At 38.2% G+C, this 27,078-nt stretch overlaps 1 protein-coding gene across 1 annotated transcript; it reads left to right on the top strand.

Annotated features, from left to right (window-relative positions):
* The first annotated feature begins 596 nt into the window (after positions 1 to 596).
* Positions 597 to 27,078, top strand: LOC139729705 (uncharacterized). The gene is made up of 5 exons (XM_071640635.1): positions 597 to 884; positions 3,584 to 3,708; positions 23,739 to 23,860; positions 25,852 to 25,969; positions 26,988 to 27,078. The coding sequence occupies exons 1-5, from the start codon at positions 597 to 599 to the stop codon at positions 27,076 to 27,078; spliced, it is 744 nt and encodes a 247-aa protein (XP_071496736.1).

Genomic DNA, 27,078 nt, shown 5'->3' with positions numbered 1-27,078 from the left:
CTAATGCCGAGCCCAGGGTGCATTTCATGAAGCTGTTTGGTCGGATATTTTTCCGACAAACTGTTACAAGCTACTGAAATCCTTGCATATGATTGGCTGAGAGCAAATTTGTCCGACAACTTTGTCAGACAAAATGCTTCATGAAATGCCCCCCTGATATATCTATATATGACTATACATTAATGATGGATGGAATCCACATGAACATTTGAGGTATGAAGTTCCCCTCAGAGGAAATGATAGTGGATTGTTCAAAACCGGAAACGAGGGTGGTCAAGAAAACATACTTGTCGAAGAAATAGATAGATAACACATGTACCCTGCCCTTTCTCTTCCACCCCCTCTATAATATGACAGTTTGAGCAAAGATATTTGTGATAAAAACCTTGCTATTTTTGGATGACATCACTTTCCTCTTTTACTTTGTTTGCCCTGGTGAAGCTATGTATAAAGCTTATGCGCGCGCAGGCGATCGAGACATTACTATCGTCGATACAGAAACGTGAAGGATACTCGCAAAACGAGACACAGAATCCATGCGCCATCCGACACAGACTTTGGAGTAAACTGGCAGCTATACTGCTTAGATAATAAACATGCATATTCCTCTTCTACCATATCTGGTCCTCATTGCCACTTTCCTAGGCTTTATCAACCATGTTGTCTCCCAAGCTCCGATCCCGAACCGCCAGCCAGGTTTTGTCTACAGGACTGGCAATGCACCCGTCCTTCTCGAAGCTTGGGTAGACCTGGTCTGTCCCGATGCACAAGCGGGATGGCCGACCTATCTCGCGGTCGCCGATCACTACGGGCCAGATCTCGTCCAGTTCTCAGCTCTCATGTTTCCTCTCCCTTATCATCGGGCAGCCATGGCGTCGGCCAAGGTAAGCAGATACTCTCCTTGACGACCGCTTTGACCAGTGTTAAAGGGATGGTACATTTTCGGTTGAGATGGGATTAGAGGTTTCCGTTTTTTGAGATGATTATTTTAGATAATGAGAAACTCTTACGAAATATGAAGGAGCAAGTAATTCTAAGAGGAATTCAAAGTTAATATGATGAAAATTGATTTTGAAATGGCTGAGATATACAATACAGAGCAATCCTAATATAAGATGGAATCCACCTTTTATTAGGATCGCTTTGTTTTACTTTGTTTTTGAAGTGGTTTCAAAGTATTTCGCAAAAATTAAAAGCCGATTTCTTAGCTCAATCAATAGTATACAATCCTTTTAATATAGGGTGGCCGGAGACGAGTGACCAAAGAGGAAACTACGACTAAAATGCTGTAGATACACTTTCCTCAAAATGTGGATACCCATTTTGATCAGCTCTAATCGTACAACGTATGATTTTGTGAAAATACCTTCGGAAAGTCATCATGCTACTGTATACAGAAAAAGTGCATTGAACGTAAACTCTTGGTGTGCAGCCAAGTTTCACATGGAATTTTTCTGTTCTCCAGCTATTGATAATTTATTGTTTGCCAAACATGGACAACGAAATACTAAGTAGATGTAGAGAGAGAGAGAGAGAGAGAGAGAGAGAGAGAGACCCAAGAACCTTTCTCCTTGTTTCCACCTAAAAAGCCACATCGAGGATATTTGAATATAGAGCATGATTTGAGTGAATTCAACGAGCTTAAATGAAATCGAGAACAAAGGTCTGAAAGACGCCCCAAAATTGATGTTTATATGAACAATGGTTCAGCAAATCAAAATGTTAGCCATACTCATAGTACAGTACGTAACAATCCCGATTTTCGCTCTCAGAATATGGGTATATAGGCCTAAAGATAAAATGTTTTGAATATGAGGCGAGAATATGTCTACAAAGATTTTCTCTACTTTTATTAATCGTTCTTAGGTAAATTTATTGTTAAACAAGCTTGTGTCATTGTGTCTCTTCACAAAGTTTGAGCACAATACGTCACGTGTTATCAGGGAGGTGCATAGGCATTGTAGTTTTAAAACTATAATGACTCAGTTAAAATAACTATAGATAAACTTTTAAAAATACAGGGGATTAAAGAGAAACTTGCTACGAACTTCTCCACTCTTGTAAACAGACCCAATTCGCCATCTGCCGAGAACATTGTCGAGAAAAGTGATAAATGATTACAAAGCCACCAAGGCATCAGTGTCTTCTCATCATGTAGGAAGGTGGGAGACTTCCCTAGCCGGAGAAAAAGCATGTGCTCTTGATATAATAATTTTACTTGGAATGTATAAGTTGTCATGTAACTAATGTATGATTAACACATGATACACCCCCTTGCATGAATAACAATGAATCAAAAGGTCAAACAATCCAGACCCTTCGCACCGGTCCATGCCTTTATTTACACTCAGTTTGCTGACTTTTTAACGCCCCCTGACCTCTGACACGAGGATCTCAAACGCCTCCACCAGGCGAACTCATTACGGAAACCAAAACCAAAAGAGAAATGTAGACTGAGTGAAAGCAACAACATTTGTAGAGCACATTGGTCATGTGGGTGAAAGTTTGAGGAAAATCTGACAATCAATGCAAAAGTTATGAGTTTAAATGTTTCGGTGTTGGGACCACTGGATAAGGAGACTACATGAGTTTATGACATCTTGTGTGGACAACAATGTAAACAATGATGAAGAAAATCAACATGCTTTCACTTTTCTGGCGTAGTGAAAGAGCACATCTTGACTAACATTTTATAGAATGTAGGGGGAATAATTACTACCCTTAACATATGTCTGTATCGAGTTGATGGAATGTGTAATTTTCATGAAAATGTTTTTTTTTTGTGTGGAATTTTCCTTATATTTTCTTTATATCGCTGTCCACACATGACGTCATGAACTCTAGTAGTCTCCTTTTCCAGTCATTACAACATCAAAACCTTGAAAGTCAATAAATTTTGCATCGATTGTCCGATATTCCTCAAACTTCAACCGATGTGTTCTAACAATGTCGCTGCTTTCACTCTTTGGTTTTGGTTTCCTTTAATTCAGGTTGTCAGCAGTATAGTCTTTACACAAGGGACAAAACACTTTATCATGAAAGTATAAGCTAGTTCGGAGTTAGCTCATGGGCGCATTGGTACGAATGACCTTTCTCTTTTCTCAGTCGGTTAGGGACACTTAACTCGTTTTAGAGCGACATAATGCATAAGCTTTACATAACAATTTATGGGATTCACAATCCTGTTCAAACAAAGAACAGAGTTGCGTAGACCAGATGAGCAGAACGATCCGTCAATTTACACTTGGGAAAGCATCGATTTCATTATTTTGCATTGAATGTATTGACAATCTCTTTCTATTGATATTGCCAAATACCACTTTTGCTGTCAGGTGGATGTGCTGGCAAGCAGCATTTATAAGTATCTCACGAATAATCATTACATTACAGATGCTTATCCCAGTGAATCTAAAAAACATGCCTGTTGGTCCGAATGACCTTGTTTCTGCTCATGCGCAAAGTGGAACTACGAACTGGCTTATTGTGATAACTTCATCATGGCAGTATTGTGACATCACGGCTATCCTTTTGATTGCATTGTATGAAACTTTCTCAATTTCTCTCTCTCTCTCTTTGCTGCTAGGCAAGCTTCATAGCCGACGAACTCAATTCCACTCTCACATTCGACTTCTTCCAGAATTCTTTTGACAAACAAGAAGCTCTGTACGCCAGCAACATCCTCGACCAACCAGAGAGTTACATATTTGAGTAAGGCTACACTGAAAGGACAAAATATCTTATCTTGGGGTTAACATCCTGTTTAGACAATTTCCCAAGTTCGATTGATTTGTAGAACACGTAGAACGTTTATCAGCGAGTGTTTGTGATTCATTTTGAAGTCAAAATGAGAACATATGTTATTCATTCAATTCATTCAAACTTCTTTAACTCGTCACTGTAGACAATGATTTCCACACGGGAGCCATTGATCAGATGTTCTGCTTAATAAATACACGTTTGTTTTTGATAGCATGATATGTTTTACACACTTATATTCTTCGCTGAAAATAAGAACTAATCAATTGAATGAAATAAATGCACTGACCACATAGAGTCATATTTCATTAAAACTCGTTACATTTCGACAACGTAAGACATTTCAAAATGGCTAGTTTAAGAGGCTGTGTGATCTACAGTGTCTCCACGCTGATGTGAGAACTGTTATCATTTCTGGTTGGAATATATGAACAGGTGAGACTCAAAATTTTACGACCATATACGAAGAAAGGTAGTCACAACATATCCATGGCGGCCAACACGAAAAGAGGCAAAATCATTGGGCAGTATTACTAAAGAATCAAAGTTATCTACTGGCCGATATTTTTTGCTAATTTGCTTTCATTGGGGTGTCTTTTTTTTTGAAGGGGGGTAACAGAAGAAACAAGGATATTAAGATGGAGAGATACTACAGGTACATACGGGAATGTACAAGCTCTATTATGCTTACAAACCATCATGTGACCTTTTATGTATTTAGTATTCCATGCATGCAAGATTGGCCTTCTTTTTCGAAGTCCTTTGCGCTTTCCTTGTAACAGTAAACAAGTGTTTGTTGTTCGTTCCCTATTTTTTCCTATTTTTTTCTTTTAACATCTTCGCTCAATATTTGCACTGCGTTTTATGACACAATATTGCAATTATATAACCGCGGGCACCGTTTATAGCATATGCATTCGTGTTTGTACGCTTCTTTAGGCCTATTGTATTTTTCTTGTTGATGTTTTTGGATAGGACGTATACTATAGCTTTGTCGGTATTCTTTAATCATCACCAACAGACTCTTGTTTCGAAATTTTTCGCTTTGGTGCTGCTTTGTCCTAAGTTCATTAAATATATAATGTATACTGAGTATATTCTCGTAGGCCTCCACTTCATTATCACAACGATGATAAAAGAATACTATTAGGCTGTTATAAAGCACTATAATAGACTGACCTTAGGACCCATAATATCATTGTAAATGTATTAATGACTACACTTATAGAAAATGATGTAGATTAACGGGTTTATAGGTGGGCGTATAGTAGGCAAACGTATAGAATAGAAAGCCACACAGGTCTACAGGTACAGCATGTCGATTGACTCACGAAATATTTACGTGAAATGCCAAGGCATAATAAAATTTACATATATTGGATACCGAGCAAAGTCAAAACAAAAAAAATATGGTGATGAAACAGCATTAATATAGCGCCATTTATCCATAGAAATATTTAAAGGCACCCGGCTGCCACACAAGGTGTTTTCACATCAGCCCGATGTTTCGAAATAGCGCGCTATTTTCTGACTTGGGAAATTAAAAAATATCTCGAGCTTGGATTTTTATCGGGCTGATGTGAAAACGCCTAATGTGTCACACATCATTCACAAAGTTGCTGGAAAAGATAAGACCAGTTCAGACTTGAAGGTATTGAGGCTGTTGCAATTCCGATGCAGGACTGATAGAGAGGTCCACAGACGTTGCGCCACAGAAGAGAAGGCTCTATCCCCGCTGATCCCCATAACTTTTAGGCGGGTATTGGGAACATGGAGAGTCAGTTCAGTACAACGTAGTCCTGGGCCCCGTTTCATTAAACTTGTTATCAGTGACAAGTTGTTGCAGTTGTTATAAGCTACTGAGATCCTTCCATCTGATTGGCTAAGAGCAAATTTGTCACAGAAATGTGGCAGTTGTCACCGATAACAAGCTTTATGAAACGGGACCCAGGTCGTCGCTGACGCACAGTCTGATAAGCGCAGACACGTAGCCAGGAGACAAGTTAGTTATGGAGAGCCTTATAGGTAAGCAGTAAGAGCTGCACTCTGCGTTGCAGCCAATGAAGCTCACGAAGTACTGAGTATTGGTGAGATATGGTCAAACTTCTTGGTGCCTGTAAGAAGGCGTGCAGCGGCATTGTACTCTGTACAGCCTGGGGGCGTTTGATGGATGATGATGACAGGCCAGCATGGAAACAGTCGCAGAAATCCAGTCTAGATGATATCAGAGCATGAGTGATGTTTTTTGCAACACCTCGTGTAAGTCAGTGTCTGATCTCAGCAATCCGGCGGAGTTGGTAGTATGCTGACTGACAAAATTTATGATATGTGTTTCTCCATACTCATTGTTCTGTCAAAGATTACACCACGGTTTCTAGCCTTGTTGTTGGGAGATAGCTTCTTCACCGACTAGAACGGGAGCACCAGTGATATACTACCCCTCATATGTGGAGATGAGAGCAACAGATGCTTTGTTTTCTTGTCATTGAGCTTCAAGAAGTTACTGTTCATTTATAACTGCGAATCTCCTATACCGGTATAGCAGCCCCAACAACATCGGGGTCATCCCACAAGACCGACACCCACGAGTCATACAGCCCACGAGTTTGACAGATACAACACAGGGCTTAAAGAGGCCCTGAAATCCAAGTGCACGTTGATTTGTGTTGATTTATGATACCCTCAACATCACTTTTGCGGTGAAATAAATATCTAGAAACATGCCATATATTTTTAACGATTTTTTCTTCTATTTTTCTTCAGAATATTTGGGAACTCCCACAAAAAATCCTTCCAAAACAATCAATATCAATATTCTTGAGATGACCTCATCTGTCAATTATTGCTAAAGTACTGAAATGTTTAACAAAAGACACCAGTGGAATGCACCTTCCCCTCGACTCAGCATAACTTGCATGTTCCCTCGCCATGTCTTTTGTTAGTCACATAAATATGACAAGTGGACATGTGATTGCCTTTGCAGGGGTCTTGCAAATTATTCGCTTGACTTCCCCAAGACAAGTAGGAGACATCACAGACATAAATATGAGCATCAATACTACCTGATGCGTATAGTGGCCGTGATGCCGGCATATGCTCCCGGATTTTCTCAATCTTTCCAGTGAAGAAGTGAGAGAAATCAATGGCAAAGCCAGCGTCAGGTATATCTTGTGGCAGTTTCTTTGTTGCTGGAGTTTTCTGATGAAGAAGTTGGCTGATTATGCCACATAGGGCCTTCTGATCGTAGCCACATTCCAATATGAGATTGTTCCAAAACTTAGACTTCGCCGTTTTGAACAAATCTTGAGTGATGTTCCTCTGTTCCTTGAAACGATGTTTATCAACAGATAACCCTGTCTTTCTCCATTTCCGCTCAAGTTGACGTCGCTTTCGCTTGGCATCAGCTATATCTTGATTGTACCAAGGAATGACAGGATGATCAGGGACAACACACGAACGCTGTGGTGCATGCTTATCAAGAAGATCTTCCATAACCATGCATGCAGTACTGAAGTAATAGAGTCTCAGCAGATTGTGCTGTATCTGATGATAATATCTCAGACTTCTGAATGTCCGCGTTGACCTTGGTGGAATGAATTGCCTTTATCCTACGAAATTGGAACTCTCTCTTGACTACCTTTGGCTTTGAAAATGCAGCTTACAGTGAATAGCTGAGTGGTTTGACAAAGACTCACCTATATCACAGTCTCCAAGCACTCTTCCCCAACCCTAATTGCAATAACTTAATCCAAAGTATGGCCAGACTCATGGGTTGGCCCGTCCACAAACTGCTGAAGGTTATGGTCCTTGAATAACGTCATAAGTCGCCTTATCTCAATAGAATTCTCATGCTCCCAGTGGACATTAAAAGCTCCAAGTTTAAGTAATTATAAAAGCTGGACTTATTCTAAAGCGAGGGCGGATGATGGTGTAAACAATCACTAGTTTGAGAACAACACTGTCATAACTCACGCTACATTCAGTCACTCCAAAGGATCTGGGTTTGTCACGACCACAATCTTGAGTCTGCACAGTGAGACTGGACTTATGAAGTAGAGCAATCCCACCACCTCTCCGATGTTCCCTAGGAACGCTGATGAGACTACCGTATGTCCCCTCCCCCCGAAAAAATACAACGGGAGCAATGATAACTATCAAAATAGTGAATCAATCCAAACACAATGTCAGGGTACGAATCGGTATAACTCATTGCCCACATCTTACAGAAAACCCCATTCGATTTGCTTCAGTGGTCAAAGAGAAATGAGGAATTTTGTAGAGCATGTTAGGAATTTCTTCCTTCCAAGTTCTGTCTATTGTGTTCACACACAAGAGCATCCAAGCGCTAATCTTGGAAGAATCAAGACTCATGACATGCTTTACAACAATCCACATTTCTCTGTGATCGCTTTACCAAATTGAATGGATTTTTCTGCAAAATAGAGCTAAGATGTTATATTTCAAAACCCTGAAGTAGCATTTAGATAATTTAATCATATTGGGTGTTATCAATGCGAAAATAAATCTGATTGTGATCTTTCCTGCAGCTACAAAGCCATTTTCTTTAAGACAAGTCTCAGTCAATGCCATATCTAAATCATGATCAGTAATGATGTCAGATTTATTTAGCAACCCTACCTTTAGTTGCCAATATGCGCTTCCCTTGTGTTGTCGACTGACATTTCGTTGACTCCTTTTGCCACCCGGATTCCTCTGTGCCCATACCTGGGTCTCTTAATATTCAGATCAAAAAGCCTGTTGAAATCTAAGGCAGAAAGTCATATGCCTCCTCATGGACTACAGCTTGTTTACTGAAGCATTTAGAGGAATTAATAGCTAAGATTGTGCAAGGATATCACTGAATGGCATTTCACTGAATGGAAGGAAAACACAATATGGTGACATGTGGGGGCGCGGTGTAAATTCCAGAGGAATGTCAGATATCCAGCTGAAAAAAAAAGGATAACAAAAATCTCAGATGATTGTGCTTAAGAGCACAACAAAACTCCATTCATCCACTGATGCATTACTGAACATGAATGGTGACTATATAGCAGTGAGAACGAACTCCTACTTTCCAACTTCAGTTGTGTGTGGGACACAGTGCAAGTAGATCTCAAATTTCCCAACTCCAATTGTCACATCGTCGGCGTTTTCACGAACCGACGCTATTTCGATTTTGGTCAAAATTTTCAAAATCGAGATATTGGTACCAAATGAAAGTGCTTTCAAAACTCTACCAAATCCCAAAATTTTAGATCACAAAATTAATTATTCTTAATTTTATCAAAGAAAGAAAAAAACGACGGTACTCGAAATATCGAGAAATTGAGAAAAAGGGGTTTCACGAACCGACGCAGTAAAGATACGCCGGTTCGTGAAACCCGAATTGCTAGGGTGAAGAGCAATGCGGGTTTTACGAACCGTCGCAGTTGCATTATTTTGAGCTTTGTTCAACTTACTGGCCTAGAATTAGGTTTTGGCCCTAATCCAGATCTCAGAGTGAGAACCAAACCATCTGAAAGATGAATGACGACCTAAGCCAGCCCACTGTCCACGAGTGAAGTGAATGGTAAGCTATAATCCTATTAAAATCATGCTCAAAATAACAGTTTCAGTTGGACTACCATAACCATTAATTGCGGTAGAGTGTAGTCCCATGTATTCAATCGCGTGATGCTTATGAAGCCTAGTCTATAAACGCCATCCAATTTCAAATTAGATCCCAAATCATATTATTTATAGTTTCTTTTCAACTTATGTCGTTACTTCTGAGACTACTGAGTACTGTAGTCGTAACGTCTGTGTGCAAGACATGCAAGATGTCAACGTCTCGAAGACACTCATGGCTATGCCTTGACTTGAGTTGAAAATGAAATCATGAGATTGACAAAGTAGGCCTACTAAACTAAAAAAAAAAGAGTAAAAAGTCTAAAAGTAAAACTCAAAGGAAGAGTAAAGAATAAAGTTAGACATGTTAGACTTTAACTTTCAAGTTTAACTATTAAGTCTAAGTTAAGACTTTACTTGTAATGCCAGTTACTAAAACTAAGATCAGCTGAAGTCTAAGAGTAAGACCAAGTCAAATTAACACAGAGTCTATAGTTTAGCTCTAGATCTACATCTAGACTAGTGGTAATAGTAGGTAGAGTCCACCCATTTTTCCCCCAATTTTTACTTGTCCATTCCTGAAAAAGTTACTGGTCAGTGTCCAACAGTGATTTTTCCTGGTCAGGGACCGTCGGACCAGTGCCAGTGTGCAGCGTTGGTGTAGATATGACAGTATGTGGTCTAGTGATACTACCTAAACACTACGAGTAGTACTCTACAGGTTAGGTGGCTTTCCTGTACAGTGCAGTGTTATAGTATACTTGTGAATTCAGCCCTAGTACCGTACTGTGTGTAGATATGTGACATTATGTCTAACGTTAGTTCGAGTGGAGTACCTTTGAAGCACAGCGGTGGGGCTTTTTTTCCCTAAAACTTGTGAATGCGGCCCAACCAAATGGCGTTTACATATTCACGCGTGATTGATAGTGATACAGTAGCGCTGTCGATTTCCACAGCATCCATACATAATCTTTTGTCCTTTCTTCTTTCCTTTTTTCCCTTTGTTCTTTCACCCTTTTTATTCTTGGAATCGAAGGACTTCTAAGAAATGTCCCTCGACTGATTTAACCAGGACTCTTGAGTCCTGGTAAACCTAACCTAACCGAGTAACCGTTAACATTTGTTAGGCCTAACATAACAGTAACACTGACTTAGCCCTGTATTGACTTTGTCTTTGGCCGACTTACTGAGATGGCGAGTCTAACTCTTTAACGTTAGTCTAAACGTAGTCGTTAGATCTGTCAGTGTCAGTGTCACCGGTTATTGTATATGGTGCCATCTCTAACGTACGTTAACAAGTTGATGTTAGTTATCTATGTCAACTTACTGAGTCAGTAATAGTGGTACTGTCATCCTGTTGGATATCGCCGCAATATCATCCGTGATGTGTTAATTTCGTGTCACAAAGACAAAAGTTGCCAAGATCTAATAGTATTAGATGTCTAGATCTAGATGTAGTCTAGATCTATAATATAAATTTTGTGAACCACTGGTAACTTAAAAGTGAAAGGTCTAGACTTCACTTAGTCTATAATTAGACCAGACATTCATGAGGCAAAGGCCTATTTAGTAGATCTATTCTTATTCTATTTTAACGTCAATTCCTACTAACTCGCCACGTGTTATTCCTAAGGCCAAGGACTTCCGGGTTAGTGATTTTTTTTTCTCATAAATACCAAACAGCAGACGTGTTTCATTTGCATTCTTGTGCAGACTTCATGAAAATATGTGCAGTATCAAAGAAATATGATGCACATGACAATGCCAGTGTTTTATAGGTGAATGGTTAATACCTTTAAAAGCTGAATGATAATGTAGAGTCTAGGTCTAATTAAGATGTTACAGTCTCTGATAAGAAACAGGTTTGATTGTCATAGACTGTTTCCCAAATGCAGGTACATGTAGTAGTATTCAGCTATTTCAATGCAATGCCTTGTTTACAAATACATGTAGATTTATATTCATGTGAATGATAATTCAATTTCTACATGAGACATACCAAGTGCTAAACATAATATCTTGCATCAGTAAAATGTGTAAATGAAGAGACAATTTGAATATGCATCAAATACGAACAGCAGCATTTTTTGACATTCTTTGATCCTGCATAGGCCTACCATTTTGTTTTATGTTTAATATAAATAGAGCAAAATAATTTCAACTTCAGTTTTGTTGGCTGATTTTTTTTTTCTTCTCAAAATTAAAGTTGTATCTTGTGCCATGATGTTTGATTTTAATCAAAAGTTCTTAATTTCTTTCTTTTCTTTCAGATGACTGGTGCCATGTAGTAGCGAAGAACTGGACTGTCTCAGAAAAGAAAAGGAAAAGTACAGGGTCGTGTACATCACCAACGGATGTGAATACAATGGTAATGTAGAGTCTAGGTCTAATTAAGATGTTAAAGTCTCTGATAATAAACAAGTTTGATTGTCGTAGACTCTTTCCCAAATGCAATTAGTAATATTCAGCTTTTTCAAAGCAATGCCTTGTTTACAAGGACATGCAGATTGATTCATGTGAATAATAATTTAAATTCTACATGAGACTTACTAAGTGCTAGACATAAGATCTTGCATCATTAAAATATGTAAAAGGCGAGACAATTTGAATATGCATCAAAAACAGCAGTATTTTTTTTGACATTCTTTGATCCTGTATACCGTTTTGTTTTATGTTTAATATAAATAGAGCAAAATAATTTCAACTACAGTTTAGTTGGCTGATTTCTTTTTCTCAAAATGAAAGTTGTATCTTGTATCATGATGTTTGATTTTAATTGAAAGTTCTTAATTTCTGTCTTTTCTTTCAGATGACTGATGCCATGCAGTAGCGAAGAGCTGGACTGTTTCAGAGAAGAAGAAAAAAGTACAGCATCGTGCTGATCATCAAGGAATGTGAATACAATGGCTTAGGAAAGAAGACAATCTACAGATAGGATAGAAGGGAGAAATTGGGATGAAGGGCGACAACATAAGGACGGTATATCTACAGTGAAATGTGATTGTAAAGTGGAAACATGAAAGGAGATCCTAAGATTGAAGGTGAAAACAAGGCATTCCATTCTGTGATGTCGTAATTACAATTTTGCTACACTTTAATAACACTACAGAGAGACATTTGTATCAAGGAAAGCTTCATGTGGATATGGAATGTTAGATTTTTTTAAGTGTTCATTGGTATGTATTTCATGATAATAAATCTTGAAGGTTTTGTGTGGTAATCATAACCTTGTGATAAATCTTGATAGATTTCTAAGTGCACATTGGCAATATTTAGATGATGCTGTAATCAGATTAAGTTCTATTCTCCTTTATTCTTTTATTTATTATTTTGTTGTCTTCAACCCACTTTGAATGTGTCACGTATGATTCTTATAAACATGGGAACATGCACTCCATGTAAATGATAGGACTTATAACAAATTGACATAATTATTCAACCATCACTAGACAGTTCTGTTATAAGATGTTCTTTATCTAACTAAAATTGTAAATTATGATACGTGTATGTTCCCATGCAAACTCACAACAAAATACAGAAATTTGATTTCTTTTAATAATAATTCATTATGTCTCTAAATTTACAATTAAAGAAAGTGATTGCAATAAGGATGTCAAACATCGTATATTAAAATAATAGATTATTCATTTGTCTCCATCCGTAGTAACGCACGCAACTGCAGTGTGCAGTTTGTAGGCTGCTGTGAAAAAAAAAAAAAAAAATCACAGGCAGCCCAAGCAGGATTCGAACCACGACCTCTGGATTACTAGACCAGCGTCATAACCACTAGACCACCGGAGTGCCCTGACGCTACCTTTACACATGAATAATTAAGTATAGAAGGGCTTGGGGGCGCTTCGAAGTTTACTGCTCTTATTAAATATGTACATGTCATTTGCAACTCAACTAAAGATGATTAAACACACTGAAATTCTTACTTTAAATGATATTCATAATCTGTTTTTTTTTCTTTAATAGCTTGGGATGTACACTTTATACACTGTATCGGTCTACATTTCGCCTACAATATGGAATTCTTTACTTCGAGACGTTTGTTTTTAACAAACAAAAAATTAAGAGTCCTTTAAAGGTGCTGTAAAACAGTGGTGTTTGTTTGTTTGTTTGTTTTTTGGTGGGGGGGGGGGGGGAGGGGAGTCAAATTAGCCTTGGCCCCTCTCCGCCGTCTTTTTTTTTTTCCTTTAGCTGCATATTTTTTAGTCATCACATGAAAATTCGTCTGCATCCACCCCGTAGTTTTGCTGATGACCTTTCTTTTTAATTATTTTAGCCACACACAATTTTGGCTGAATTTCCCCAACCCTCTTGTGAATTTGCTAGTACATGTACTAAAACACATTCTCAGAATGTGTTTATAGTACTGGTGGATTATGGATTCACAGGGAGGGGGGGGGGGGGTCGGCCAAAATTTCTCTTTTCTCATATGTAACAAGCCTTCGGGGCGAAAGGCTGATATTATGGGCTTTCTACACACATTTTTAGATGCTAATTATTGGTTAACATGAGCATGATCATTTATGTTGTGATTAATTTGTTTCCTTATATATGTATGACTTCTATTAGAGACTTAATTGGCTTGGCACTCCTTACATCGACCTATTTTAGACACCCATTTCCCTCTCTCTCTCGTGCTTTTTGTCTACTGTCCTGTGAATAGTGTAACTACATGTACATGCAGTACCTCTTCTCTTTTGTATGATATACATCAAGTTTTTATCTGAGCATATGGGTGTTGCAGCACTCTCAAGCTTCATGCATATGCCGCAACATCTTTGTGTGGTCATATACATACATGTAGTTATGCTTGATATATTAATTTGAGAATGTTATTCTTTCTCTTGTATATGTTCCGTCCGCACTCTATAGATGTAAATGTACGATGTAAGATTTGGTGTGCATGTTCGAACTGTGTTCCTCTTTTTGTGAACACACAAGAACTGATATAATAATGAACTTGAATTACACATATTCTTGAATCTTGATTCCATCTCCATTTGCCATTAGATATGTGGCCCATTCTCAGATTAAGTGTTCATTTGAGTGTGAGTAAAATGAAAAAAAAAAAACATCGATGATTTCATTAACAATTGTGTTTTTTATTAACTTCAATATATGTCAAATACAAAACAACAAATGGAACATTCCGAAAGTTGGCCACTCATAGAATAAAATGACCTGAAAAGAGCACATAAGATACTCTTTTTGACCATGAAACAGATACGTTACGAAAAAGCGTCTACTTTGAAATGTATTTATAAAACGGAAACACAAATATGGTTTTGTTTCAAATTTAGTCTAGTAAATAAAAGGTTTCTTTTGAAAATTTCGGTCCTTTTAAAGAGATGCAATATACTCATTATCCCTTGCTGCAAGTGAGTTATTCGCAGAATGTATTTCTGTGCATTGGGTTAAAGTTTGATTTTTTTTTTAACGATCGGCTATTATGCATTAATTTCACTTTACACATGATTTTCAGATCGCTAACAATCCGCATGTTGAAGCCCAAATATCATGCAAACGGGTAATCTGATCTTACTATTACCACTTACACAGAAATCTGCAGCTTTGTACAGCCGATAAGTAGTTGGATACTTCAAGTTACCTATGGTAACGTATCTGGCCGGTAAAGAAAACAGTTTTACTTCTTTGGAACTACATAAAAATCAGGTGTTTGGTAATTAATTACAGGAATCGTTACGTAAAAACCTCACGATAACACTCTACAACTCAACATACATGCATTTTGGGTCTTGTTGATGTTATAACCACCTAAATTTGCTCTACAAACATAAACTGACTAGGGTATAATGTCCACAAAATAGTCACATTGTATGTCTGCATCTGTTGGAGTTTGTGCTAGACTCCTTTTTTGTCTAAAAACGTAACAAACGTGGTACAAAAACATTTCAAACGGCTATTCAAATAGATGCTAATACATCCTACACGTATGAAATCAATAATTGTGGTAACGTATCTGGCCAGTAGTAACTTTTATCTGACAAATGAATGAAAAATACAATATCCAATTTCCAGCACAGAATCCAAAGCAATTCATACCTGCTGAATACATCCACAATACTAATCTCAACATATCATCTTTTCTTTTAACACTGTTTAAAGCGTTTCGTTAGTATTTTGTAATCTCAAAGTCGGAGTTTGAACGTATATACATCTGTTAAAGGTATAACAACAATTTTCTTTTCCCATTGAAGTTTGAATCATTAAAACATTAACAGGATCGAAAAGGCTTTTCAAAACTTTAAAATAGTAGTGCATGCCTTATGTAAGCAACAAGCCTTTATAGAGTGATTACTTTTTTCATTACCTTCTCATTCATACCTGCTAAAACACATCCAAATAAACTTGATCTTGACACTAACTTTTTTCCCTGAAAACAAATCTCCTCTGATTTACATTTCTTCTCTCTCTCTTATTGAAATGTGAAACATTTAAACATTAACATGAAAAAAAAAATGTTCAAGTCTTAAGGCTCTAAGTTACAAACTCACTGTAGGCTACATGAAAACCTCACGATAACACTTTTCAACTCAACATAGATCTCCATCTACACGCATTTTGGTGTTGTTCATGTTATATAACCACTTAAATTTGCTCTACAAACATAAACTGAATAGGGTATAATGTCCACAAAATAATCACATTATATGTTTGCATCTGTTGGAATTTGTGCTAGATTCCATTTTTGGTCCAAAAACGTATACAAACGTGGTACAAAAACATTCCATACAGCTATTCAAATAGACGCTAGTACATCATACATGTATGAATTGAAATCAATAATTGTGTTAAGGTATCTGGCCAGTAGTAACTTTTATCTGACAAATGAATGAAAAAATACAATATCCAATTTCCAGCACAGAATCCAAAGCAATTCATACCTGCTGAATACATCCACAATACTAATCTAAACATTTGATAGTTTCTTTTAAAGCATTTCGTTAGTATTTTGTAATTTCAAAGTCAGAGTTTCAACGTATTTACCTCTGTTAAAGGTATAACAACAATTTTCTTTTCTCATATGAGTATGAATCATTAGAACATTAACAGGAAAAGCTTTTCAAAACTTTACAAACATACTGTATGTCTGATGTAAGCAACAAGCCTAAGAGTGTTACTTTTTTATTACCTGCTCATTACTGAACACATCCAAATAAACTTATCTTCACACTCTGAAAACGTATCTCTATCTGATTTAGATTTTTTTTCTCTCTCACTGAAATGTTAAACATTTAAACATTAACAAGAAAAAGATAATTGTTCAAGTCGTAAGGCTCTAAGTTACAAACTAACTGTAGCCTAGATGGAACAAGGGTAAAGAATCTTGACACTAACTTTGTTTTATCTTTCGAAATCAAAATTAATGTGTTAAAGGTTATCAACGTTTCATTTACCAAAGATGGTAATAGCTTACACTGTGCACGGTAGAACTTTTAGTATGTTTTCGTCTCGAATATAGATGAAGAATTCGCTCAAAATTTTGATCAAAGCATACGGGCTGTACAAAGATTGTAACACGACTCACACTGTGGATAGTAATTTCTAGTTTTAAGTTTTTATCTTGAATATGAAAATTGTACAGCCGTCAACTGTAACATTTCATTTAACATGTTAATGTTTAGCTATATCTGCTTATGAGATTGCAACTTTAACATAAACTTGATTCAGACATTATTTTTTAAATTCGCAAAACATGGGTTTAAATATATGGATCGATTATTGCGGAATGTATTATCTTTTTTAATCCTTCACAAAAACGAGAAATATATTGTTATATTGCCTAATACTACATATAGCGTATGAAAAGTGTTCGTGTATGCGTGTTTTAATGAATACGAACATGTGTGTAAAGTACATGGTGCACGTGCGTGTCTAATTGAATTGTCATTGCTTTACGCTTTACAAGTTCAGTATTTTTTAATACACGTTGACAGTCGTTCAATGAGACTCAGGGTTTCTGCAGGCATTTGAAAAAATCGACCTGACTTTCCAACAGCAGCGGGTGGAGCAACTTCGGTCAGGACGTCTTCGAATGCGATCCATACAACATCCGGAGGATGAGGCCACTTGAACTGAGGACGCTGCTTTGAATGAATTGTGGTCATGAATGTGATCTCTGCATCCTCATCCTCTTCATCCACTTCTAAGACTTTACCGACATACCAAGTTCCTTCATACATAGCAGCTACAAATTCTCCTTTTCTAACTGGTATAGTGTTCTTTATCTCAGCAGTTGTAGGTTCATTGGTAGGTACATGTTCACCGTCAGCTGCATGGTTTTCATCCCCAGTTGCAGCATCACCGCCAATTGCACGTTCACCTCCCATGTCAGCTTCTCCCTCAGGCACAGGTTCACCGCTAGCTACAGGAAAATCACCCCCAGTAGAAACGTCATCACAAATTGCAGGTTCACCTCTCGTTCCAGCTTCACCTCCCGTCTGAGCTTCAACCCCAGGTACAGGCTCAGCGTCAGCGGTGGGAAATTCATCACCACTTTCAATTTCTCCGCAGGCTGCTGGTCGCTTTTGTTTCAAGGTGCGCTTCACCCATCCAGCACACCTGTTCGTCTCATCCAAACATCCCGCGCAGTAACATGAGACTGTTCTCACCAATACGTGGGATTTGTCTAATGGAACAATCGCATGTAGCTTCTGGGATCCTGGAATAGGCTGACAGTCAATTGTAGAGAGCAACTTTGATGCATCATCATAGTCTTCTTGAGAATACATCACATATGTTATCCCCTTCTGGTACGTTGTGGCCCAAGCAAAGAAGTCATCTCCATCTTGGATTATTGTCTTTCCTTGTTTAACTGCTTCAGAGGCCTGCCTTTTTGCGACGCCACCCACACCATCACAGACGCTCTTCCCGTGTCCACTTTCAAAATAATCCCAACGGCCGCTGATACCGTAGAGCTCTTCATGATGGCAAAGGATGGAAAAGATGTAACGGTTACGGTACTGCGATGAGGGACTATCAGTCCAGTAGTGAATGGTTGTCAAGTGAGGAACTTCTTCCTTCAGGATCGGTATAAGTTTGCCAAGAATAGCAGTAACCGATCGTGCATTGTGTTCTCCAAGAGAAGAAAGGAACACAAAACTACGATGTTGTAGCTTCTCGTCTCCGTCTTTGTAGTAGGCTACAACTGGGTGCAAAGTGATACTGGTGCTGTTCCAGTAGGCGGATTGGATCTCATTGGCTTGCTGACAGTTGAAATTTTCAGAGAAGTCCATTTGAACCAAGCAATGACCTTGTGGTAGATTGTTTTTCAGGTCGGACAGCGCCTTGTATTGCTGACGGACTCTCTCTGCATGAGCCTGAAAAGCCGCGTACTCTGATGACATTATTGTGGTGAATTCCGCTTTGGTTTTCCTTGTTGTGACGATCCTCATCTTCTTTATCCCGTTTATGTCAACCTTCTTCCACTCTTCATACTCAATTGGCTCGGCGGATTCAATTTGTGTATTGAGCATTTGGGTCATTTCTTCGCTGGAAACTTTGGAGCTGGTTGTGTCGGGATTCGGTGAAACGTCGAGTCCTAGCGAACGGTGACACTTCATTTTCATAGCCATGTTCTGGTGCGCTGCACATAAGCATGTGTTCCGTGACAACATGGACGTCAACTTCACATGAGCCGGTCTCAACTTGCAGAAGCTTGAAAACGGGATCTTCATTTCGGGATGATCACACCGGAATTGCTCGTATGTGTTTGACATGTAGTCGTTTAAGATACGATTCTGCTTGTCATCCGTGCCATCCCGCTTACCTGGCATCATTCTGCTTATGTCGTCGCGTTCAAAGAATGATGTAATTTTCTCTTGAAGAGAGGATCGCAGTGCTGCCTTGTGTGCACGTCTACCTTCCAGACCTTTTGACAGAGTACTTCTTCTTACGCCAGTGTTGCGGCTGAACATGTTTGTACACCTGTACTTTTTGACGATTTTTCCTGCCATCGTGACTCTTAAACTTCGATGAGCGCTTTGCTTCTTGGTTGTTTCATACGTATCCTTGAATTGGGCAGTGAGGACATTTGCGAACGTCAGTTTTTTCGTGATTGATTGAGGTAAGCCATTCTCTCTGATTCCAGCCTGTTTAAGTTCGGCTTTAGTTTTACTTCGTGGTGTCATTTCCACAACAGATTCGTCAGATGATGAAGTCGCCGAGACAGATGACGCCGACAGGTTTGGTTCAATTTTTTTGATGATTCTCTCGTGACGTTTTTGCACCCGTTTCAGGCGTCTGGACAAGTAAGTGTACTCAGTTTTCATTTTTGCCATTGTTTTGTAAGCTTTGAGTAAAGCCTTGGGTCGTTTCTTCCTTTCTTTCTGTGTCTTGTTTCTCGATGCAAAAGGAAACCGAATTACCAGTGGCGTCCGACTTGATGTGCTTGTCTTCCTTCGAGTCTGGTTCGCTGAAGACGATGTACTTGGAACATCCCATCTAGGAGGACTTTCCTCTTCTTCTTTTGGTTGTTTTTCTCTCCTTTTCTTTTCTTTGTACTTCCGACAGTAGATCATATTGGATGTCCTTCTTCTAAACCATTCTGATCTTGACAGCTTTGCAGCTGGGACGCGATACTTCGCCTGACGTCTCCTTTCTTGCTGGAGAAAGTTTGGGTCACTCAGTTTTTTTCTTTCACGATATGCTTTTTGAATTTCAGCTCTGGTTTTTGCCATTTTCTGTAAAGGAAAAAAGACATTATAAGCTGCAACCACTGAAATTATCGTTTTACTTAAAAAAAAAAATCCTCAAATGATATAAAAGGTTCTTTGGTAAAATAATGTGACAATTGTGTCTTGTGTCTTCCATGACTCCTTAGGTTAGCAGCAAGACTTACGAACCAAATGAATGAATAAGTAATCAATTATAAAACTATTTCATCTATTTTAACGCTTATTCTGATCAAAGACAGTGTTTTGCAGTGGTTGCCAAAAGTGCCTTTCTCAATGGCATGTATGAACTCCAATGCGTGTTTGAATATTATTCGAAAAACTGAACTAATAATGAGTACGCCTAATATATTGAACTGTCCCTTTAAATTAATCCAGATGTGTGACAGATGCAATTAGAACAAAAATACTAGTTAAAATATCATTTTATTAATGTCAACATTATCGAATCACAGATTTGAATCGCTTACGAAGTCTCAAACTCGTAATAAAGTTAATTGACAGATACGTTACCACAGCTTAACAGATACGTTACCATCGTGTCAAGCACTGTAGTCTATTGAAACATATAGCCATTCATACGACAACGTGCTAAGTCTAGTAGTACACAATCATTCATCACACAATGAAATACTTTTAGATGCAATCGCAACCCAACTTCGAGTGTCAATGCCATCCTCATCCAAACACAAACTGTAAAGTCTCTACATTTACGTTATAGTTACCTCTGTTCTTGTGATTTAGGAGGAGAAAACAAGTAAAAACATGACGAAATCCACCTCGAGCGCTCGTTCACAAACAGACGCGGTTGGGAAGATTCTCCAGTACGCCTACAAGGACGCGAGTCGAGCAAATTTACGCGCGCGCAGAAGCCAAGTAAGTACGCGCATTTCGGTATCGTATCTGCCGTAACGTATCTGTCGTAACGTATATGGTCGACCATTGATGTTAGAGAGCGATTTCGCCTGCATATTTCACACTTCCGTTAAACTGTAATGTTGTGCCGATGCATCATTCCAAGGACTATTAAATAGTATACAATCTGTATGACATGGCAATACCTGTCGCAGTGGGTGGCGTGAAATGTATGTAACGTATCTGTCCAAATAAAAATGTAGAAAATGATATTTCAAAACATTTCATTGTATTCTGACTGTGACGCTATTGCTCGAAAAATCTAAGTATTTGCAACGTATGCAGTATATCCTCAGGGTTTTACAAACACATGGTCATTGTATAGTCCTGTTATTTTCGCAGTGTTGTAGTAATAAGATAGATGGTAACGTATCTGGCGGGAAATTTGGCGACAAGTTTCAAGAGGCTGTAAAAAAAAGTTGATAGAAAATTTCGGAACACTTTGAGTATTGTGATTAGCGCGCTCCCATACGCTGATCGTCCATGCAAATTGTAAATGGAAACTATGTCTCTGTAGAGAGAGGAGAAGGAAAACATAATTTGAAAATGGCCGGCGACACTGCATTTTGGGGGTCTTATCAAACTTTGACAACGATTTTTAATGCCAAAAGGCAGACAACCGCACTAAATTGTGTTTATATCTAATAGATAAAGTCCTCATGATGTATTACAAACTTTTAGATGGTATCTAAAAGGCTTTAGGGAAAGGCAAACTCACATGGAAGGCTGGCGACACCAAAATTTCGTATTTGAACGCTTTTACTGAGAATGGGCCATGTATTGATTTATGGAGCTCTTCCACAATTGTTATCCTTCCCATTGTCATTACTCATCTCTGAATAATTCAAATTTGATATTCTATTGAGGACCTATGTTTCTTCGATTACATAATGTACCTCTTCAATATATTGCTGCAAAAGGCATAATAAAACATGACCATTATTATATATTTAAAATGAAGCTTGAAATTCTGATAGTGTCGATATTCATGTATTTTTAGGAGTTTATCAGTTTCGAAGAGTGCATGCAGGATGAGTTTATGTTTTTTATATGATCAGGTGCAGCTATCATAGAATCTGTTGAGCAGGAAAGAGAAAGATGGAAAATGAGGAATTATGAGTGAATTCGCATGCGAGCCAAATGACAATAATGACACTGATAAAAATTGTGACAAAGTAAATGTCACAAATATGTGGAATAATAAGAAATAAAGAAATTAATATATTATTTCAGAGAAAGAAATAACAGAGTGCATGCATGAGTATGAAAGATGAGTAAATACAAGTAATTATTATTGACTGGCACGTCTTTTTCCCAAGATTTAGCGGTATCCTTCATCTTAGAACAAACATTCATAATTATTATGAAAGAAGTGAACTGAATTTGAATTAAAAATAATGTGAAAAAATGAAAAAGTAAGTTAATCAAGTAAAAAAAAAAACAGTAAAAAGTAAAAAATATGAAACACAGTATACCGAATACATGTATTACCAAATGATAGATGTCCAAATGCAAAAGTGTTAAATAATAATATATCCACAAAAAAAGGGGGGGGGGGGCAAAGAAATCTTTGGAACGATCAACCACAGCTATAATAACAATACATGAACAATTAAGAGAAACTGGCTTGTATTATCATCTTAATTATCACTAAATGTATTGTAATCATCACAACAATCATTACATGACAATTAATTTCAATTAATAAGGTTATTGTTGATAAGCAGGTATAGCCCTAATAGTATTTGTATGTAAACACATACGAAAATGAAATAGCGACGGTTCGTAAATACACGCGTATTGCACGTTACCTATTGTACAGGCCCTACAGCGCGGGTCTCACGAACCGGCGTAATACAACTTACGTCGGTTCGTGAGACCCGCGCTTAAGTACATAACCTATGGTGCGCGCAAGAAACGATGGATTTACGAACCGACGCAGTGAGTTTGAAGACAGAAATATCGTAAATTTTTTGAATTCACACTAAAATTACACTATGGATAGGAAGAACAACTTCCACTCTCATCACCCTGTCAAAATTTTCACACACAAGACAGGAAAAGTCATTGAAAACGTTGTCTAAAACTTGTGAGATCTTTAAACGCGATTTTCTCAGAACTGCATTTTCGCTCAAAAACGAAATAGCGTCGGTTCGTGAAAACGCCGACGACATGTGAGACACAGTGCAGAATCCATAAAAATGTCAAGACATTTAGCAAAACTTAAAAAATAAAAATAAATAAAACGCAATATGAAAAAAAAATGTGACACTTCGAAGGAGCCAAAAATTGTATCGCCTTATATGGCGCGCACCCACATCCACAAAAAACGTAGAAGCTATTTTGTAGCAGGACCAGACGCTGTGCACAATACAGCGACTGGGCTATGGTTACACTAGAATTGGCAAAGAATAGGCCTACAACTATGATTCACATGTAATAAGGTAATTTTATGTGTGTGTGTGGTCACAAGCTCATAATGGGATGTAAAGAACTGATAGTGTAATAGTTACAAAACTCCCATAAGTTTGTATGTGAAGAGTATTGTGCAGGTGAATGGAAGACTTGCTATTTGGAGGATGGCATTCTATGTGACTTTGTGTGTGTGTGTGTGTGTTTTACTGTGCTTTATCAATGTGGACTCAAAAAGATACATAGACGCCCTATTCCTTCCCTCCTCTTTGCACAGACAGAGTGTTACAGTAAATTTCATTGATTTTAACACAATGTACATCGGTACTTTCTGAACAGAACATACGCTACTTGGGCCGGTGAAGTCGGCTACGATCGGACTGAATTCCTCCGTCGCTTGTCGGACAGGGAGGACCCCGCCCGACGACAAGCTATCGTCGAGTTCAAGTACGGAGGCACACGTAAGTCATTTTCATTCATTACTCTCCTAATAACCTCGTCACCGACACCATTTTGATATATTACACTAAATACTAAAGACGCATTCGGGGAAATTCATTCAAATAAGGAATATAAACTATAGCTGTGTTGATATAAAAGAGGTACATGAATTCCTCTTCAATTCAAGATATGATGGGCTCTACCCCTATTATGCTGGAAACCGAATGAACTTTGTCTGTTCATTTCCATCTGAGAAGATGACTGGATATCCCATATTCAGCTACACTAAGGTGGTCTTCCATGGGGTCCAGTTGGATGTGAGGCAGGACCACTTCACCGGGTTGAACACCCTGCTCTTTGCGATGAATGAATGAAGCGGGATCTTTTACATGCATGAGTTGTGACTCTCTCATACACGGGACCTCCATTTTATGTCCTATCTGAGGGACAGAGTGTTTTGCCTCTTGCTAGAGGGGACAGTATGATTACAAACAACATTGCTCAGTCCACAGACTCGGGTTCGAACCTGGGTCCTTATAGGATCGTGAGGCAGACGCGTTACCGACTGACCCAACTCACCGCCCTCGAGTGTTTTTATTTCGGTGTCTTTGTTCGATTTAATTTTAGTTATCTTCCATTCCTATACTCTGGAGTCATTCGGTTGATTCACAGGACTGCCATTCTGTGCTGCCACGATCGTTTCACCAGAAGGAAGTTGTGTCTGTCGCAGAAACAATACAGAACAAGATAGAAAAGACGTTGTCTATAAGAGCCATCTCCGTCCCATCAATCTGTAGAGGCAGTGGGGTTAAAAAAATAAGTGGGTCAAAATATAAACGAAACAAGAGAGCACGGAGGAGGAAAGAGGTGCAGTCGAATCACTGTGACCCTTTTATCTTATAAAGGAGAGAAAGTGACAAACCTTTGAATCATCCATTGAATCAAATCGGGAATCCGCATGTGCTTGCTCATTTTTATGATGCCAGTAGGGCCTATACTGGTGTGCTGTCATGTAATGTGTTTATTTCCGTGTGCAATTCTTTTACCCATTTCATTTTATTTCTGAATAATTATAGCAGTTTTGCCCTCTCCGCTCCTCAAAACTACATAAGCTCACCTTCTAATGCGCAACGACAAGATAAACTGAGAATAAACAGAGAAATATTGCAAATGGTGATTATCAAATTGAGTAAATTACTTGCTTTTCGAAAGGCTTCCATAGTCTTGTATACACACAGCAACAATGAGTATCCAACACGATGGAGATAATGTTATCGAAAGAGAGGATGAAAAAAAAAATAAACAAACATTGAATGACATGCCTATACTTGGAACTACATACCGTAGGGGCTGATCCAGGAATTCCGTAAGGGGGGCCAAAACAAAAATATTTCTGGTTCCATTTCCGGGTTTCATTTCATTTTTTTCTTCTTTTTGTTTTACCTATAAAAGATAAAGGGGTGCGCGCCTGGTGCGCCCCTCTAGATCCGCTACGTACCTACCTATACCTATAGGGCTCACACTTGTAAATATAATGGAATGTCCCTGACCGCTTCAAAAAATTGTACCATAGATACTAAAATAAATAACAAATAATAAAAAATCAGAAATGCACTTTGGCAAAAAACTTAATAGCTGCAGATATTGAGTGTGAATAACTCTACAATGTGCATTTTGGTTGGAATATGAAAGCTTTTTCCATGGAATTTTAAGGGACTGTATTTGACTGGGTGCATGTACAGAAGATATGTGAATCTTTGAGTGAAAAGAACTCGTAGTCTGGCTATGCGAACCCTTGGACAATGTTTGAGCTGAAGAACCCCCCTTGGTAATTTGATGGATGAAAGGGTATCTTTTCAGGTGAGTGAAGATGAAACATCTCATTTTTCCCAGCTATTTTACAGGGTTTTTTTAATTTTTAATTTCAACACACGTTTCTATGAGGAATTATCTACCCGTGTGAGTCCTATATTTGATATAAATTCTGGATATCTACTTACCATGGCAATAGGTGGTGTGTTTGGTACACCTCAGACCTATGTCAACGGCGCCCTGGTCTACTCTGACCCACACACCTGGACCCTGGAGAGCTGGAAAGAGGTGATTGATCCACTCCTAGACAGTAACAGGTAAAGACCGTCACAGTCTCTCCCGTCATTCCAATAATACATGTATGTTCTTCGTTAATCATGTAGCTTCCCAGCTTCATTAGCTGGAAGAGAAATGCCTTTGTTTCGGTCATTTACTTCATTATCCGGCGAAAGTGTGTTGCAGAACTGTACAATAGGGTAAATTAATATTATTATACTTATCACGCAAAATTCCCCTCGAGGTAGGTTTCCAGAAATCCTTATGCATCTTATAAGAAATCATTTTATTCGAAGTTACCGGATTGTGACTCAAGTTTACTCACTTCACTTCGAAAATAAAACAGCTTCTTGACTTCCTATAGAGACTTAAATCTTAGACACCATGCATAATCAAACATTTTCTTTTCTGTAATCATCTATTCATGAAATGCTCTGCGTAAGAAATCTTTTCAAGACTGGTTGATCAATGATAGATGATATCAAGACCTCACCGTGATCACAGCAGCACGTGTTCCGAAATCTTGAAATCTTATGTCATAGCATTACAAGACCTTTCAATATCTTGCAGACACCTTTCTGAAATAGATATATAAATGTCATGTCCATTATAATTATGGAGTCACTGAAGAGGATTTGTTGGTCACATGGCATTAATTGTTCCTCACACGAGAATTCTACATCTTATTTTGTCTGCAAAAATATTGCTTTGAGACAAGTTAAGGATTACAAAAAATCAGAATCATAAGTGAATGTCAGTATTTAAGGAATGAAACTAATGACCAGTATAACACAAGCTTTGTCACGTTTACGTAACCTGTAGGCTTATATGGATTTCTGCCATCTATAAATAGTTTGATAGATAGATACTTCCTTGGTTGGATCCGATATTCAAGTGATATACCTTTCGTGAAATATGTCCGATTTCGCTGAGAATTCACACGCGCCTATTTTTTTTTCAATCTTAACAGAATAATCATGAAATATGCATTTCTTGTACGTGCATTTTCTTTTGGTCATGATTCGTTTCCTCAATAAGCTTAAATTTTCGCATCCGTAGTAACAATCGTTTACGCCGCTACGTTCCACGCTACCCATCCATGAAAACGGTCAAGAAAAACACGCGGCGTTGGTTCGGCTCCTGGAACTAA

This window comes from Diadema antillarum, unplaced genomic scaffold, assembly GCF_040938485.1.
Source record: "Diadema antillarum isolate AM-2024a unplaced genomic scaffold, OU_Dant_1.0 seq00000250_RagTag, whole genome shotgun sequence".
NCBI classification, from domain to species: Eukaryota; Metazoa; Echinodermata; class Echinoidea; order Diadematoida; family Diadematidae; genus Diadema; species Diadema antillarum.
The sequence above is the reverse complement of the archived record's forward strand: the minus strand, read 5'-3'. Positions and strand labels throughout refer to the sequence as shown.